Source organism: Arachis ipaensis, chromosome B9 (genome assembly GCF_059453495.1).
Source record: "Arachis ipaensis isolate K30076 ecotype BB chromosome B9, ASM5945349v1, whole genome shotgun sequence".
In the NCBI taxonomy this organism is placed as follows: Eukaryota; Viridiplantae; Streptophyta; class Magnoliopsida; order Fabales; family Fabaceae; genus Arachis; species Arachis ipaensis.
The window spans coordinates 127,944,032-127,959,942 of record NC_142444.1 but is presented as its reverse complement, the minus strand read 5'-3'; the positions used below and the strand labels follow the sequence as shown (position 1 = coordinate 127,959,942).

The 15,911-nt window shown below is 32.6% G+C and overlaps 2 protein-coding genes and 1 long non-coding RNA gene across 3 annotated transcripts; 2 read left to right on the top strand and 1 right to left on the bottom strand.

The window, feature by feature from the left end:
• Positions 1-4,807: 4,807 nt before the first annotated feature.
• LOC107617895 (uncharacterized) lies at positions 4,808-5,118 on the bottom strand. The gene is made up of 3 exons (XR_002354642.2): positions 5,063-5,118; positions 4,946-4,983; positions 4,808-4,864 (listed from the first exon to the last, which is right to left on the bottom strand). It is a non-coding gene; the product is annotated as an uncharacterized LOC107617895 (long non-coding RNA).
• Positions 5,119-9,780: 4,662 nt separating this feature from the next.
• Positions 9,781-11,775, top strand: LOC148546269 (methylecgonone reductase-like). Its single transcript, XM_088499166.1, has 5 exons — positions 9,781-9,831; positions 10,925-11,046; positions 11,134-11,206; positions 11,448-11,627; positions 11,770-11,775. Exons 1-5 carry the CDS (start codon positions 9,781-9,783, stop codon positions 11,773-11,775), a joined length of 432 nt encoding a protein of 143 aa, XP_088355292.1.
• Positions 11,776-12,824: 1,049 nt separating this feature from the next.
• LOC107617894 (uncharacterized) lies at positions 12,825-15,022 on the top strand. Its single transcript, XM_021112432.2, has 5 exons — positions 12,825-12,892; positions 13,597-13,664; positions 13,771-13,820; positions 14,169-14,237; positions 14,867-15,022. Coding segments are annotated over exons 1-5 (345 nt in total). The 5' UTR covers positions 12,825-12,890.
• The last annotated feature ends 889 nt before the right edge of the window (positions 15,023-15,911 follow it).

Sequence of the window (15,911 nt, the reverse complement as noted above, 5' to 3'; positions counted from 1 at the left end):
ACCACTGTGCGGATAAATGAGGTTGAGTGAATCTCTCTCTTGCTGCATCGAGGGGATTTGGTATCCCCTTCGATTCAATTCTCAAACTATAGTATGGACAAGTTTGGATGAGTAAGTCCTTTCTTATTGCATCAAGAAATTAGATAAAAAGGTTGAGTGATTCCTTTTGTATTCAATTTCAACTTATTCTTTTTGTTTTATTTATTTTATATTTTTATTCAATTTCAATTCATTGTGTTCTTATTTATCATTATGTACTTCAAATATTTGTGACATAAAGAGTTTAAGTATTATTTTATTGTTATTAGTCTATATTTTTTAAGTATTAAAATATTTAATTTAATTTTATCTATTTTAATTTTATTTATTTAGTTAGTAGATTGGACTTTAAATTAGTAGGTTTAAGGTTTTTTTTATTTTAACTTAGTATGGGGCTATAAATATCTCTTAAACTATTGTAGTTGTCGTAGAGTGATTAGAGGATTTAAAAAGTCATTTTTTATTTCGTGATGAAACTTTAGTGTGGACAAGTGATGTTAAGTGAGTCCCTCTCTTGTTGCATCGGAAAATTGGATAAAAGATTGAGTGATTCTCTTCGATTCAATTCCCAAACACTAGTATGGACAAGTTAGATTGAGTAAGTTCCTTTTTTGTTGCTTCAAAAATTGGATAAAAAGTAAAGTGATTTCCTTTATAGTCAATGTCAATCTATCATTTTTGTTTTTTATTTTTTAATTTATCTTTTTTATTCAATTTCAATTCTTGTCACTTGGTTTATATTATACTCTGTATCTATTTTAAAACTTAAAAGACGCAAAAAAGTACAAGGCAGGTAGAGCTTTTTTATTTAAATAAATATTTAAAATTAATTAATTTCCAAAATGTTCACAACTGAAAAGGATGATGGAAATGCGCTGGCCATCTCACCGGAGCCGCCCGCGAAATGGAATTCACCTCAAACTCATCTCAGGTACCCGCAAAACGGATGTCCACCACTACAAGGGAACCGGTATTTTGCGGCACTTTTTTATGATTTTCTGGCGGTTTTAAACTGCCGTAAAACAATATATCGGCAGTTCCAGAAACGTCGCGAGTTAGGGGGTGGAGATTTGATTTTACGGCGATTTTTACAAACCGCTGGCACAACCGCTGCAAATCAAATAATTGATTTTGCGACGGTTGCAAAACTATCGCTATTTTGGTTAGTGAATTTAAAAAAAAATTGCGATGGTTTTAAATTGCAGCAAGTTCATACAAGAGCATAAAAAAAACTGATTAACTACTCAAATGGTTTATACCATTTCTCTTTACTATAACATATTTTCTTTACATCATATTTATTAAACTTGAGATATTAACATAAAAAAATACTAAATAAATAATAGATAGATTACACCAGCCCAATCCCATCCTATTCCCTTGATTCATTCAAAGCTCCAGTTACCGTATACTGCAAGAGTAGTTACCACCTGCCAATTATAGAAAAATTTTCAATTACAATAGAAGAACCCAGTAGAATTGATTGGATATTATGGCAGAGTATTTGCCAGTATATTAGTAGAATAATAGCATATATTACAGCAAAATATTTGCTCATCCGAATCTGCAAGTTCTGTGGATTGTGCATCTGTGATTATGTATTCAAATTCTGTAGGTTAGCTCAACTGTAGGATAGAATCTAAAATTAGTGTATATTTACTCTATATATATCAGAATTCTCCAATAGGAGTAGAACACGTAGTTTTACCTACATCGAAGTTCTAAACCTGTAGATAGTCGCTTCTTTACAAGTTTTACACACAAAGATGCTAAGTACTAGGTATAAATATTCAAAGAACAAAGATTCTCTCCCAAGTTCTTTCTCTTTATATGAAAACAAAGCATCTAATAATAAAAGACATTTCCACCACAATGGCAATAATACTAGTAAAAGACATCATAGTACCTGGCCAACATTCAGTGATGTTTTCATGAGAAGGTGATTAGCTTCTTTTTGTACAACTGGCAAGATGATCCCTATAGAATCTGGCCAAATCCGCTTATGCAAATTCTTAACTAGATCATAATCTCCTTGTAAAGCAAAAGCACGCATCATGGAGAGGTATAGATGAGGTTTTAGTTTTAACTTGGCATTCCTACCAGCTTTCTTCAATATTTCTCCAAAAATATACAAAGCACCTAAATGCACAATAGAAATACATTGGTATCACAAGTTGAGCTTAGTTTTACCCCTTAATTTGAGAGATAAGGATAACTCATTAATTTCAAAAACATGAATTTGGTTATTATTTATCATCACTCCTCACAAATACTAATTCAAAATAACATCAATTTATGTTTTTAAGTGTTCCTGAAATTATCCTAGTTCTCTATTAAACAAGAAAAGTAAGAAACTTGTAGTAAAATAACAACATACCCTTAACCGAGCCACATTTAAGTAAAGCATCAATTATTGCAGTGTAAGGAGTTCTGAAGCAAGATCATTTGCCTCTCCAAAAGCCTGTATTTTACATAGAGAAACTGAGAAAGTTGCTGCTGGAGAACCATCCCAAACCAATAGTGTTGTAAATATTTTTGTTCAAAACACATATTGGGAGTATGAGCAAAGAGACAATGTAAACTGTGTGGAGCATAAATATCCATTGAATTAATATAATGGGCAGATAATGACATTTGTTAAAATAAATCTAGACAGTACAAACCAACTAAGCATTTTCTAACTAGCTGAGAGAACAATATTAAATGGATCAAGCAACGCCATATTGTCCTAATAGTAAAGCATGTCTATAGGTAAACCATTTACTTTTAAAACTTTTTAATGATTTTTTCCATAGTTTTCCATCGTGTCCTAACTGTAACTAACTAATTATTAGGCAACTCCATCTTATCTACCTCCTAACAAGTCTTCCCTGCACATGACTAAACTACTGTAGATGAAATCCTAAAATATTTTTCACAAGAGCCAAAGGAATACATGCCTGTCTAGCTGTCTCAATAATGGTAGCCTTGGAGCTACCCCTTAGTTCACTATTGATGAGTTAAGAATATTTTAATCGGGAGTTACACACATTATAAAGTGAATATCACTTTTGAAGGGACGAATTTATGGTTCTATACTACAACAAAGTAATCAAACAAATAAAAAAGTGAGAAATCTAACCTTGAGCATGTTGAATATGTAATGATATTTAGAAATAGATCTTCATTGATGAATTTTTCTGAATTGCCCTAAAAATATAAAAAGGAGAAACTTCAAAAGGTTTCATATTTATCTACCATAGGACCTGAATTTCAAGTGCTTACCTTCATTTTCTCCAAAAACTGCATTGCAGTATCCATCTTTTCACTCTTGACACATGCTAAAATTAGTGTATTATATGTGATCTTGTTAGGCCTTAATTTTTGATGTACTATTTTATTGAGCATATTTAGTGCAGTGTGAGGACAACCAGAGTTTATATACCCGTAAATTTTGAAAATAAGAAGAAATCAAGATTAAAATTCTATTATGACTAAGAAATTCAATGTATAACAAGTTAGAAAGAGTTACTCGTTTTACCTATCAGATTATCTTAATAAAGTCAAAATAAAATTAACATAGTCAAGCCTCTTTGTAAATAACACATATCACACTAGGTAATAAACTGAATAATTAAAGAAAGTATATTAATAAAATATATTTCCCAAAGCATTCTAGCATAGGTAGAAATGCTTTATACCAGATAGAGTATTGTGAACCATTCAAAATGCTTTAAATCAATTAGCAAACCCAAAAATATAATAAATCAAATGAATAGAAAAATAAAATGGTAATAGCAAAACCTAATTGAAGTAGCTATTTGATCTGGAAGTCTTCACGAAAAGTAGCTCAACTCAAGATAAAAACTTTTTTCATTTAAAATAATCTGCAAGTGACATAATCAATTGAGAAGATCAGAAGAAAAGTGACCAAATTATTTAAAGAGATTAAACCATATTGTTGCTAAGGAATACGAGAGGAATATAAAACCATAATTAAATTAATGGCGCAGTAAAGTAAAACATATTACAACAAATAATCACAAAAGGAAACCAAAAGTTGAATCAGAAAAGGTATGGTCCTTTCAATCTGTTGTACATAAAGCCAATCAAATTCTAAAACCAAAGACCTTTTACTTCTAGAATATTCTGAGCCAAAATTAAAACCATAATGATAGCAAAGAAAAAATGACCATTAGCTACAAATAAGAGGCCCAAGAATAAATATTGACCTAATTCCACTTTAAATGAATGTTTGTAAGCAAAAAAGAAAAACAATATATCCTTAGAAAAAACCCAAGTTTACCATTTACTTTTATTGATCATAAAAATTTGAACAACAACAAATTAATGATAAATTAATCCCCTATTATCTATCTTAAATATAATAATATTTTTCAAACAAACAAAAAAAAAGTAAATATAAATTTTGAACAAAATCAGTAAATCACAATAAATTTCACAAAATTTTTTACTGAAGTGGGAGAAGAAAGCTAAAGAGGATAGAACATAGAACTAGTTCACATGTAACTCAGAACTCAAAACTGAACCGAACCTCGTAGCTCTTAAATTGAGTGAAAAATACGAATATGCATTTTTCTCAATTCCGCCCTAATGTACTGAAAATGAAAAATGAAATCAAGTAGATCTCAGTGCTTCACATTAATTACTTTTAAAGTTTAGGTAACATGCAAATTGAATATCTTTACATTAAATTATCTTTTAGATTTAAGGTAATTCATATCCCTAAAAGTTTATTTGCGTGTTACCTTGCTTAGCCTGCTGGAAATGCTTATTGAAACATCTTGCTATATGCCTTTTTCTCCTGGTCACGCCTATCAGCAACCTACAACATAATATAAGCAGTTAAATTCGCAATACGCTTATAATGCACCTTCATGCTTGCTCAACTTAGATATATACTCACCTTCTTCCTGGCAGCAGCAAGTTCCTTCTTAATCCCAGCTGTAAGTAACAAAATTAAATGTCCACCTACACTAGTAGTTCTTGTCTAACTAAGGCCTTATACAAAATCACAACTTACCATCATTTGGCTCTAAGACCAGTGCATTTTTAAAGCTTTCAACTGCAGCATCTATGTCAAAATTATGCAGATTAGAAACAGGACTTGATGGAAAATGTATTAAAATGAATGCATTTTGAAGTATAGAAATAGTAACTTAAACTTACAGAAATTTTTGTAAAAATTTGAGACTTAGTTTTTCTCAAGGCTATGCTTTTCTCTGCAAAATCATAAGGATGTTACCATAAGTGGATGAAGTGGTGAGCATCTGCAGAATAATCACTATACAATCTATTCATTCATTTGTAGGAAAAGCTAGCATATCTCCCTCAATCCCTAATTTGTCCTAACAAACAGAACCTAGCTTTCTACCAAAAGGAGTTAAACTTTTACCTCTCAACCAAAAGGCAATTTATTTCATCGATTGCAGATACTTCGTTTATTTCAGAACAATCATGGCCTAATAACTAATGTGTTGCAGAAACAAAATTTTTTATTAGAACTTATGCAGAACAGGTTAAAAAATGGTGAAGGAGGAGGATGCTTCGGAATGAATCTTTTTCAGAGATCGCGTTGAGATTTGGCGGCGATAGAGTGCCAGAATCGATCCATCTGGACGCATAGGGATTGGATGTGAGAGAAGTCATTGGAGAGGGAGAGGGAGAGATCAGAGGAGGCGGAGTAGTCGAGGCTCTTGAGGCATTCCACGCCGTCACGCGTATTTAGGAGGAGCTTCTTCGCGCTTTGGTAAATATCTGATAGCATTGCTCCCCCGCCTTCCATGGTGGCGCTCAGTGTTGGTGGTGACTGTGGTGGTTTTTTCGGAGCTCCGAGGAGAATAAGCTAAGCGTCAGAGAGAGAGAGAGAGGGAGAGAGAGAGAGAGAGAGAGAGAGAGAGATAATATGTGATTTGAAGAAACATAGAAATTGGAGCTCCGACGAACGCTGATAAATCTTCAGATCGAAGCCAAATCGTAGAAGCTCAATGAAGGCAGCGACAATGGCGTTGCTTGCAGTAGTGAGGAGATGAGCTTTAACAAGGGAATGAGCGACAACGAGGAGTTGAATGACAAATCAATGCAAGATGAACAAAGGCAAGAAATTAGGGTTCGTCAGTGACATCATCTTCACTTTCTCATATGCAACAATACTAATCACACTCTCATATGCAACATCACTCAAGTTAAAAAAAAAATTTATGGCGGTTCCAAATGCCACAATCAACAAAAACCACCACAAAAATCATGAGCATTATGGCATAAATTAGGACCGCCGAAATTAACAAACATAATGCCATTTTTTCTAACCCGCCATAAAATTAGTGCCATTTTTACCAACATTTTTTGTAGTGATCCATGGCTTCGAGATCCAGAATCCGCATAAAAGACGGAATACCAAAGGGGTGCCGACTTACAACGCATCCACTTCATTTTGCACTGCCAAGTTTCCGTCATCGTTTTCGTCATCGATTTTATAGTTGGCTTCGAACTCCTCTTCGCTGTTGTTGTTATCTTCTTCCCAATCTATATCCCCGAACTCGTTAACATTGACCTCCTCGCCAACCGCGTCCATTCCAGAATGCTGTTCAAATTCAACGTACAGCTCTATTATCGGCACGTGAAATTGGATTTGTTGATAAATACAGAACATCTGCTGCATACTTGCGTCGCCAGTGATGGGCATTATTTGAAACTGTATCAACCCACCAAATACTTGTTCAGGATTCTTATATAAAATTTTGCTCACCCTTTTCGAAATGTGACTCTGTATGTTATCACAAAGACCATTTTGCAACTCTACAAAACTCATGATGCATGGAATAGCAAATGACAACGGACATTCACAAACAAAAGTCACTCCTTCATGTGTGTTTGATATAGTCTCACCGTTATAATACACTCGCAAGTTGATAATACCTTCCATAACTTCAATCTCACCTAACTCGACTTTTTTGACACAACTAACTACCAAAAAAATTCAGAACTATAACATATGTGCAAGAAAGAAGAATAAGAGGAGTAGAAGTGGAGTGAAGCATTCGAATAAATCCTGCTTCGTATTTATAAGCAAGACTCTTGATTAAAATATTATTTTTACACATAATGCAACCTGTGTTTTAGACTTTCAAAAAAAAAAAGTTATGACAGTTTAAAAACGCAAGCTGCATTTTGTTATTTCAGAAAAGAAATATTGCCCCCACACTAAACGCAAGTTGCTTTTGGGCTGAAACAAAATAAAAAAAATTGAAAACTTCAAAAAATTAAAACGCAAGATGTGTTTGTATAATTTGCCCATAAAAAAAAGAGTAAAACGTAGATTGCATTTTAGACTGACATTATAGTAATAAAATTTTTTTTATTTATGTCCATTTCATTGCACTACGCTAACATTTTTTTTATAAAGAAAAAAATGAGCCGCATTTCTTACTTTTGTTTTTAAGCTTATAATAACGTTTGAAAAATAAAAAAATAAGCTAAAAGAATTTAAATTTATTTTATTTTATTTAATATTATAATTAATAAATATTAAATAAGATAAATTTAATTTTTTTTCCTAATACGTTAAGCTTATTGCAAATAACTATTGCTATGTAGCTTTAATCAAGACACGACGTTGTTTGAGTTTAATTAATCCATTAAAGTAATTAATTTCTTAACGTCCACGTGATTCACACATTTCGTCCTTATTCAAATTGTTAAATACCGGGAGACTATTTTTATTACCTCTATCCAGAGACCCTTGCCTCTCCTTTTACTTTCAAATTTGTTTATATATATAATGCAGGAGGTCAACTAAATACATAAAAAAACTAGTTGAACATTTTTGTGTATATATATATATTTTTTTTTTATATGTTTTTTAAATATATTTTATATTCTAATATATATTTTATAAATATTGTTAATATATATATATATAATTTAATAATTATTTTTTAGTATAAATATTATTTTTATCATTTATGAACAATGACTCATTTTGTAAATAAAAAAAAAGAGGAGGTCAATTTTATTCGAGAAAATTTATTATTATTATTATTATATATATATATATATATATATTAAAGATAAAATCTTAATTTTATGAAAATTTGAGTGGTGTGATCTGTTGAATTATTTTGCACGTAAAACCGTTAGTTATTTAGATATTAATACAGGTATGTTTCATAAATAGTATAGCCAAATAATGGAATAAGTATTGTTTTGGTCTCTAATGTTGAGGGTTAGAATTGAAACTGTCCCTGATGTAATTTTCGATTTAGAATTGTCCTTAATGTTGCATTTCATTTTAAAATCGTTCTTTCTAATAATTTTTTTTTATAAATGATAAAACTATCCTTTTTTATAAATCGTTCTCTTTAATAAAAAATTATAAAATAAAAAAAAGAAAAGACACGAGGGGAGAGGAGAAAGGGAAAGGGAAAAGGACCAGAGGAGGGAAGGAAAAGGGGAATGGGAGAGGGGGAAGGGGAAGGGGAAGAGGAGGGGGGGGGGGGGGGGAGGGGGACGGCGAAGCTTGGAGCTGCCGTCACCGTCACAAGCCATGGAGAGTGCTTTTGCTTCTGCACCGCTACTCCTCACTGCCGCGTTCTTGCCACTGCTCTTCATCGCTGCTCCTCGCCACCTTGCTGCTTCTGCTTCTTGCTTCTTGCTTTGACCTCTATTTCTGCTTCGTCTTCTGCTTCTTCTGGGTCTGCTTGAGTGCTTCTGCATCTTCTGCTTCGTCTTCTGCTTTCTGCTTCTGCTTGAGTGCTTCTGCTCCTGCATTTTCTGGGTCTGCTTCTTCTTTTACTTCTAATCTGATTTTGATTTGTTATTTTTTGATTTTATCGTTGTTGTGTGTTGATTTGGTTGTTGAATTTGATGTTGTTATTTCTGGATTTGAATAATATTTTAGTTGTTGGTGTTGTTGAATCTGATTATTAGTATTTGTTGAATCTGGATTTAAATAATGAATTTGTTCATCATAATCCCTAATTTCCTAATTTTTATTGTTGGTTTTGTTCTTGTTCTGATTTCTAGATTGCTGTTGCTTTTTTTTTGTTTTAGGATTTCTTATTTCTCCCTAATTTTTGGTCTTGTTCTTGTATTTGATTTCTTGGTAATTAAATTTATAGATTTTTTATTTTTGTAATTAAAAATAAATTTAGGTATTTTTAATTCTTGTAATTGAATTTTGTTAACTGTATTTAAAAATTTAATTTTGAGTTTTGTTAATGGAAGAATAATTCTGGAAAAAAAGAACAAGAGAATTTGTTCTCTTGGAAGAAGAAGAACAAGAAGAATGAAATCACTACTAGAAATTTTGTTATTACAGACGGAAATTTCCGACGGATTTTATCCCACGGAAATACAGACGGAATTTCAGAGGGATTTTTTGTCGGAAAACAAAAAAAATGGATTAGTATAAATTACAGACGGAAAAGAGAATCCGTCGATAATTCCGTCGGAAAAATTAATTTTTTTTCCATGAAAAATAATTACAGACGGAAAATCTGTCTGTAATTTAAAATTTTCCGTCGGAAATGTTAAAATAAGGGGTTTGCTTTAAGCGTGGCTCCTCATTTCACACGATACCTATCCGCGCCTCCACACCCCTCTCTTCCAAACGCTCCATCGGCGGCGCCTCTCTGCCTTGCACCGCCGTCGCACTGAACTTCTGTCACACTGAAGCTCCGTCACATCCCCTCCCGACGCTTCTTCGTGTGTTGCTCGTGTCGCTTCGTATCGAACCCTAATATGCAGAAATCGCAGAAATCGCTCCGTTTCGATCTTGTCTCAACTGTGCAGGTAACCCTGATCTCTTCCACACCTTTATCACTCTTAGTATTCGCTGCTACACTGACACCAGCCTCTCCTCCTATTCGCCATTTTCCATCGAGCTTTTCTGCATCTCGTCCGATTCACCACCTCTCCTCGAAATTTGCAGCGCGCTGCTGTCGTTTTCCTTCTTGCACTTCTGGATCTGCTACCACTCATAGAATTTCCTGTTCCAGAATATCGAGAATCTATCCTCAGATTCGGTTAATTTCTGAACTTATCACTTTCAGTTTTCTGGATTTTTATTTTCATGTTTGAAATACTGATTGTGTAGATTTTGTTGTTCAATTAGTTCATTCTTTTTTCAGTTGCTGAGATGATTATATGGCTTTAAGTCTAAAACATGAGCAATAGAATAATGTTTGTGAGTAAAGTATAAAATATTGTGTTTTCTAATTTACATGTTGCTGAGATGATTATATTGGCTATTTTATGTGTTTTCTAATTTACATGTTTAACCTCATTGACTTTAAAAATATTGTGCACTTGTGCTTGCTTGTTTATGTACTTTATCTAGTAAAAACTGCTTATAATTTTTTCATCATTTTGCTCAAAACTTGCTTACAAGAAGCCCATGACAAGTCAAGATCTGTTACCAAGGCTCCTGCCATGAAGGGTTAGTATAATTCTGGTCTATTTTCTTAGTTTCTTCCTATATCAATAACCTACATATTTTGTCTAAAAGAATATTTTATTCAATCTCAGGTATACCTTTCCTATATCTATGTGGGTTGCACATGCGGTTTTTTCTATTTATTATATTTACATAGTCCTTGAAATTTCAGAATTAGTATAGTTATGCCACACAATTTTATATTAAATTAGTTTGTATAGATACAAATTGCACCATTAATGAATTATCAATAAGCAGAGGGAATGTATATTTTGAAAATGGCATTGATGGTTCAATTGAATGGAAATTTTGCAAGTTCAGGTCTTTGTTTGGCTATTGCCATTGTTCAGTTGTACATTTTTGTCTTTCTGAGCTGTTGAGTAATAATCCTGTTTATGCAGACAAATGAGCTCTATCAGCTGGCGTCTGTTGCCTTCTGCTTGCTTGTAGCCTGATAAGGCCTTAGAGCTTGGAATCATAAACAGCCGCCATGAAGCCTTCATCACTTCCAAACTTTGGTGCAACAATGCTCACCATGACCTTGTCCTTCTAGCTCTCAAGACCACACTCAAGTATGTAAAGTAATTGAAAAAGAAAAAAAATATATCATATATTGTATATAATCTCACCGATGTATAGTTGCTCTTCAAATTGATTAGGAAACTTGGGTTGGACTATTTAGACCTCTACTTGATTCATATGCCAGTGAGGTTGAAACCTGAAGTTGATGGAGTTCTTGAAATAGGAAAGGATGATTTGCTTCCCTTTTGACATAGAAGGACATGGTGTCTATAAAATTTGTGTCTAATTTGTTTAAAAGATGAGGGATAAAGGAGTAGAGCCCACCATTTATATTTGATTATTTGTGTCAAATAGTTAAAAATTTAGACACATTAGAACACACCATTTTAAATTGAATAATTTTTTTCCATTTTGACAATAATGATGTGGCTATATTCAATTTTGACTTTAGGTGGAAATGAGCTCATCATGGCAACAAGGGAAACTCAGAGAATTTTACAAGCAGAAAGGAATCCATTTGGCTGCATGGTCACCATTAGGATCTTACACAAAATCATGGGGTACTAATTCAGTTATGGAGAGTCCAATCATTAATGAAATAGCCACTTCTAGACACAAGAGTGTGCCTCAGGTGCTCTTTCTTAACTCAACTCCAATATTTGTCTTTAACTACCCCCTATATTTTCTCTTATAATTTTTGTGATTTTAAGGTTAAAACTTTGACCGGATAAAAATTTGTGTTATTCTATAAGGATATGGCCCATGCTTTTCAGGTTTAACCAAGTTGGAATCTCTGAATCTGAAGTAGTGTAATTGCATAATAGATGTCGATATGAAACCTCTATCAGGTTGGTTTCATATTCTTCCGTATGTGAGGCAAAGTCACTGATATTCTAATTATTACATTCTAATTATTACATTCACTGTGTGTTAATGGCATCCAAATGTCTTGTGTATGAGTGTTTCTGATTAACAATTTAAGATAAAATGAATTTCATAATTTCATGCTCATCTTCTTTTCTTGCCTTATTTTAGGGCTACAAAATCTTGCTCTGTTAAATTTGGAAGGCTGCTTTGTAACAGCTGCATGCTTGGATACTCTTGCAGGTTGAATCACTTCACAGACCTTATTTATTTATTTATTTATTTATTTATTTATTTATTTATTTATTTATTTATTGTGTGTGGGGGAGGAATAATTTGGGTTGGATACCTACTTTGCACATTTAATAGTTCTACAGATTCGAAGTAATTTAGAAACAGTTTTAGCTCTGAATTTTATTGTTTCCACTGACGGTATTCTCAAGTCTTCATTTCATTTATTATTTGTGATTTCCTAATCTACCATGTTGCCTGTAGGCGTACACGGCCCCCAATCACGAAGCGCCTATTGCTGTCATTCTTCTTTCTTGGATTAACTGGGTAAGATTCTTGATGTAGTCACTTGTTTACTGTTTTGGCAATATAGGAACAATAATCTTATTATCACGTATACTACATTTGCTTCTTGAATCTTGGTCAGGATATTTGGCAACCAGCTTTTGTTTCTTATGGGTTTAAGCTATACTAATCCAACATATGCTTCTGCCACGCAGCCAGCAATTCCAGTCTTTACGTTTCTGTTTACTGTAATGATTACTAATTCACTAAGTCAAAGATAAAGGAAGTACATGAAAATTGTGATTTAAATTTTGTGGGTCTCTCTAATTATAGTTTTGCATTAGAAAGTTGTAAATAGCATTTTTCCATGATTTCAATGTTTCTGTTTAGTTCAGATTAGGAATTATGAATTTGGTTTATTTAGCAGGTGGAGTGGGACTGTTTCTGCTGTTGTTTCAGAGGGGAGCGCAGTTGGCACAAGTTTTTCTGCGACTGAAGTCTTCAAACTGACAAAATGTATTCATCTTCTCTCTGTCTGATTCTGATCAATGGTTAATCTTGCTATTCAAGAATTCATTTAAGATCAATAAAACTCATCGTCATGATTACATTATGCAGCGTTATATATATATATATATATATATATATATATATATATATATATATATATATATATATTAGAGACATGCACAACACAATAGATCACAGTATTATTTATTTATTTGTATATTACTGCACATGAATACTAAAGTAATTAATGCCACTCATTGCTGTTCCCACTAGTTCATGACCCATTTCTAAGTGTTCCAAACATAAGTTAAGAATTAGGGACATAGATATGAGACAGTATTATTATATTGACTAATTAGCTTAAGTAATTTCTTTTAGCATCGAAAGGAAAGCATGAATGGTGACTGATGAGTATTATATATATGCAAATTTTATAAATTTAGGGGTTAAAATGAATATCCCGTAAATTGTAAGGGCATTGAATGAAATTATACCTACTTCAGTTTAACTATTTAAAAAGTATAAAAAAAAGTCATGTTAAAAATGGTACTAAGATCATCAGTATGCAGATGGGGTAGAGACTCCACACTTGTATGTATATCCATATCTCTATCTTCTGAGCTTCATCATCCTTTTTTTCTTTTTATTTTCAAAATTGAATTAATATTATCATAATTTCAGTGTACTTGATTGAGCTGTTTTATTTGCAGGAAGTGGAAGGAAATTGTGGATGAGTGGGTGAGGTTGAATCAACCGGGTAGAACAGCTTCTCTCATGGGTAAAACCAAACCTCAACTCAAATGTTTTGGGACATTTTTCTTAGTTAAGGAATTAGAAATCCAAGTGTTTGATGATAATTGTTGGCGTTGCATTTACATTTGCAGCTGATGGGGACTCTTCACCGCTGAAAACCACCCAAAACGGGCATCATCAGGTCTTTCTTGGACCCTTTTTTTAATTTTTATTTTTTATATCATGGTAAAGTTTAAGGCCCTGTTTGGCGTTATTAATATTTGAGGTACATTTTCCATTGCTGGATAAATGGGTTTATCTTATGTGTTTTTGTTTGTCATGAATCATTTCTCACATGAATAGATTTGTGTATTTTAACATGCCATTCTATGCTAAAGTTTCTTTGAACTTGAAGTGCGAAAAACTACGAACTACGACTCATGATAGCTATCTCAAAAATCAAATTTGAGTAATAAGTAATAATTGATGAGTGGAGTTTCAGTTGTTATTCTTATATGGTGCTTCTCTTCCTTCTTTTTCATGAATATAGACATGGCTTATAGGAAAATCTCTGATTGAGTTCCAGTCTACAAAAGGAGATGTTCTTCCTGCACACAAGGTGAATGATTGACTTTCTTTTATCAATTACTTTGCATTTCATAAATCTCTAACCGTTATATCGTTCAACTCATATTTGAAGAAGTTATCTTTAGTACTCAGTTTTATATGAACCTATTCAATTGTTCACATTTCTCGGTCTTTAAGTAATTTTCTGTATTACATTCTCTTCCGCCTTTTGTTATTCACAGTAGAAATACTTTCTTCAATACAATTTCTCTTTTTAAAAGGTTACCACTGTTAGATCTAAGCTTTGTCATCGGGTCATTCTAGTTTTATTTAAGCAAAGCTTCTCTATGCTTTCTTATTTCGATGGTTACTATAGAGAAACCTGTTGTTGACTGATAGTGACTAGTTGATCCTCTTAAGGATGAGAAAAAAAAGATCCCTTATTTGGGGTTATTTCTGTTGGATGCTTTGATTGTTTAACTTCCCTAAGCATAAATAATTTCCTGTCAATAATATTCTTTTATCATTTGGATATTAAGATATTGGGTATTGGCCTATCTGAATTTTAAAACTAGAAATTCTGTTGAAAGAAACAAAAAAGACTTATGGCTTTCTTTGCTCAACATTACATGTAGACATGTAGTAGCATCACTAACTGAAAGAACATTGTGCTTGATCCAGAATCAGAGCCAGTGCTTAGCAGATCTATGTGGCGCATTGCACTGTGACATTGAAATCAATTTTGGGTTGAAAAAATCAAAATGTAATCCTGCTGCCGCTGCAAGAAATAAACATCTGTGCGAGGTGTGCATCAGTCTGTCTTTAGATCGGATATAGTAAGGTCAGAAAGTGGGAAGCAGCGAATAATTTTGATGGACCAAGAATTTCAAGAAGCAAGTATATTGCCATCATTACTAAGAAGCTCAAGAAAGAATGAAGCTATCCATAAATTAGGATATTGAATCTTGATGAGTCTACTAGTAGTTATTTGCCATCTAATGTATTTAGATTGTATTATTGCATGGAAATAATTGCTTATTATAAAGAAAACATTTTGTACTCACCAGTGTGTTTTTCTATTTATACCATCAATAAAAATTTGTATTTATTAAATTTATATTTATTTTGTATGAAAATAAGTATATTTTGTAATTAGAAAAATAAAAAAATTCTATTTTACCTTACTGACGGATTTACAGACAGATTTTCTGTCTGTAATTAGAGTGTAAGATGATTTTCCAAAGTTCAAATTACAGACGAAAAATTCGTCGGAAAATCCGTCTGTAATTACAGACGGAAAATCTGTCGAAAAATCCGTCTGTAATTACAGACGGAAAATCCGTCGGAAAGTTTGTCGCCTTTGGGAAATGGATAGAAAATTTACAGAGGAAAAATCCGTCGGTAACTGGTAAAAATTCATCTATAATTTTCTGACGAAAAAAAAATCCGTCGGTAAATAATTTCCGACGGGGCTTTTATAAAGGGACAAAATCCGTCGGTAATTTCGTCGGTAACTAAAAATCCGTCTGTAATAAAGACTAAATCCGTCTGTAAATCTGTCTATATTAATCCATTTTCTAGTTGTGAATGGTGGAAAAAGGGTATTTTTGTCATTTAGAAAAAAAATTTTATTAGAAAGGATGATTTTAAAATGAAATGCAACATTAAGGACGATTCTAAATAAAAAATTACATCAAGAAAAATTTTAATTCTGACCATCAACGTT

Bases quoted from the DNA above. Each gene is read 5' to 3' on its own strand.
- LOC107617894 (XM_021112432.2), top strand. The intron at 13,665-13,770 runs GTAAAACCAAAC...TTACATTTGCAG, and splicing joins TAGAACAGCTTCTCTCATGG to CTGATGGGGACTCTTCACCG. The intron at 14,238-14,866 runs GTGAATGATTGA...TGCTTGATCCAG, and splicing joins ATGTTCTTCCTGCACACAAG to AATCAGAGCCAGTGCTTAGC.
- LOC148546269 (XM_088499166.1), top strand. From the start codon at position 9,781: ATGCAGAAATCGCAGAAATCGCTCCGTTTCGATCTTGTCTCAACTGTG. The intron at 11,047-11,133 runs GTATGTAAAGTA...CAAATTGATTAG, and splicing joins GCTCTCAAGACCACACTCAA to GAAACTTGGGTTGGACTATT. The intron at 11,207-11,447 runs GTTCTTGAAATA...TTTTGACTTTAG, and splicing joins TGAAACCTGAAGTTGATGGA to GTGGAAATGAGCTCATCATG.